Genomic DNA, 2,500 nt, shown 5'->3' on the forward strand with positions numbered 1-2,500 from the left:
CTCCTTTATTCTAGGAACTACATTTACATTTATGGCATTTAGGGTTAGGGTTAGGGTTAGGGTTAGGGTTACCAGACTAACTAGATAGGGTTAGGGTTAGGGTTAGGGTTACCAGACTAACTAGATAGGGTTAGGGTTAGGGTTAGGGTTACCAGACTAACTAGATAGGGTTAGGGTTAGGGTTAGGGTTAGGGTTAGGGTTAGGGTTAGGGTTACCAGACTAACTAGATAGAGTTAGGGTTAGGGTTAGGGTTAGGGTTACCAGACTAACTAGATAGGGTTAGGGTTAGGGTTAGGGTTACCAGACTAACTAGATAGGGTTAGGGTTAGGGTTAGGGTTACCAGACTAACTAGATAGGGTTAGGGTTAGGGTTAGGGTTACCAGACTAACTAGATAGGGTTAGGGTTAGGGTTAGGGTTACCAGACTAACTAGATAGGGTTAGGGTTAGGGTTACCAGACTAACTAGATAGGGTTAGGGTTAGGGTTAGGGTTACCAGACTAACTAGATAGGGTTAGGGTTAGGGTTACCAGACTAACTAGATAGGGTTAGGGTTAGGGTTAGGGTTACCAGACTAACTAGATAGGGTTAGGGTTAGGGTTACCAGACTAACTAGATAGGGTTAGGGTTAGGGTTAGGGTTACCAGACTAACTAGATAGGGTTAGGGTTAGGGTTAGGGTTACCAGACTAACTAGATAGGGTTAGGGTTAGGGTTAGGGTTACCAGACTAACTAGATAGGGTTAGGGTTAGGGTTACCAGACTAACTAGATAGGGTTAGGGTTAGGGTTAGGGTTAGGGTTACCAGACTAACTAGATAGGGTTAGGGTTAGGGTTAGGGTTACCAGACTAACTAGATAGGGTTAGGGTTAGGGTTAGGGTTACCAGACTAACTAGATAGGGTTAGGGTTAGGGTTAGGGTTAGGGTTAGGGTTAGGGTTACCAGACTAACTAGATAGGGTTAGGGTTAGGGTTAGGGTTACCAGACTAACTAGATAGGGTTAGGGTTAGGGTTAGGGTTAGGGTTACCAGACTAACTAGATAGGGTTAGGGTTAGGGTTACCAGACTAACTAGATAGGGTTAGGGTTAGGGTTACCAGACTAACTAGATAGGGTTAGGGTTAGGGTTAGGGTTAGGATTAGGGTTACCAGACTAACTAGATAGGGTTAGGGTTAGGGTTAGGGTTAGGGTTACCAGACTAACTAGATAGGGTTAGGGTTAGGGTTAGGGTTAGGGTTAGGGTTAGGGTTACCAGACTAACTAGATAGGGTTAGGGTTAGGGTTAGGGTTAGGGTTAGGGTTACCAGACTAACTAGATAGGAAGCCATTCTTCAATCCAATCCGATCTTCAATCTCGAAATATAGCTCGCTAACTAGCAAGCCAACTATAGTTATCAGTCATGCTTATTAGTGGGCTTGCTTCAGCAATCTATCCTCTCATCTATCTGCCTATAGACTCTGACTCTTTTATCCATCTGTCCATCTAAACTATGTATTTAAACTATTCTACTTAAACTATCTATTTAAACTATTCTACTTAAACTATCTATTTAAACTATTCTATTTCCACAACCAAAATAAGACTGTGCAAGCCCGCAAAGATTCTTCTGGAACTTATTTTTCTAGTTATTATTATGGTTCTCACTCATTATTAGACTCTTCTCGAGAAGAAATCGAAATCGAAGGCAGGCTGTTTGATGTTGTTCTTCATTGTGTGTGTGTGTGTGTGTGTGTGTGTGTGTGTGTGTGTGTACCTGGTATGTGTGTGTGTGTGTGTGTGTGTGTGTGTGTGTGTGTGTAGAGACCCACCCTGGTCAGATCATCGATCATGCTCTGCTGTTCCAGGACCTGCAGCTTCAGGAACTCGACCTCCTGCTCCTCCTGAGCCTGGTCCAGATCATTCAGGGAGCGAAGCTTCTTCAGGGGAGGACAGCTCATCTTCTCCTTCTACACACACACACACACACCACACACACACACACACACACACACACACATACCAGGTACACACACACACACACACACACACACACACACACACACTCACACACACACACACACACACACACACACACACACACACACACACATTCACACATACACACACAGACACACACACACACACACATTCACACACACACACACACACACACACATTCACACACACACACACAGAGGCGTTTGTGAGTGGAGCACATTGGCCTGATATATGCTCTGTTATCATTCTATTCGTTGTGACTGTGTGTGTGTGTGTGTGTGGTGTGTGTGTGTGTGTGTGTGTGTGTGTGTGTGGTGTGTGTGTGTGTGTGAGTGCGTGCGTGCGTGCGTGCGTGCGTGTGTGCGAGTGTGCGAGTGTGTGTGTGTGTGTGTGTGTGTGTGTGTGTGTACCTGGTATGTGTGTGAGTGTGTGTGTGTGTGTGTGTGTGTGTGTGTGTGTGAGTCACCATGTCCAGGTTGTCCTTGGCCAGGCCCTTCATCTTGTCCTCCTGCCTCTGCAGAG

The 2,500-nt window shown here is 45.3% G+C and overlaps 1 protein-coding gene across 1 annotated transcript in view; it reads right to left on the reverse strand.

Moving 5' to 3' along the window:
- Positions 1-2,500, reverse strand: part of jakmip2 (janus kinase and microtubule interacting protein 2) — a gene marked incomplete at its 3' end in the record, with an annotated part of 33,812 nt that overhangs the window by 5,269 nt on the left and 26,043 nt on the right. Inside the window, exons 7-8 of the mRNA XM_083698111.1 lie at positions 2,445-2,500; positions 1,810-1,947 (exon numbers count right to left, since the gene is read on the reverse strand). The exon at positions 2,445-2,500 is cut by the window's right edge and continues 91 nt beyond it. Of these exons, the coding sequence (XP_083554237.1) occupies positions 1,810-1,947; positions 2,445-2,500 (194 nt within the window). The remainder of the gene's footprint in view (positions 1-1,809; positions 1,948-2,444) is intronic.

The sequence above is a fragment of the Argentina silus genome (genome assembly GCF_951799395.1).
Source record: "Argentina silus genome assembly, contig: scaffold_168, whole genome shotgun sequence".
In the NCBI taxonomy this organism is placed as follows: domain Eukaryota; kingdom Metazoa; phylum Chordata; class Actinopteri; order Argentiniformes; family Argentinidae; genus Argentina; species Argentina silus.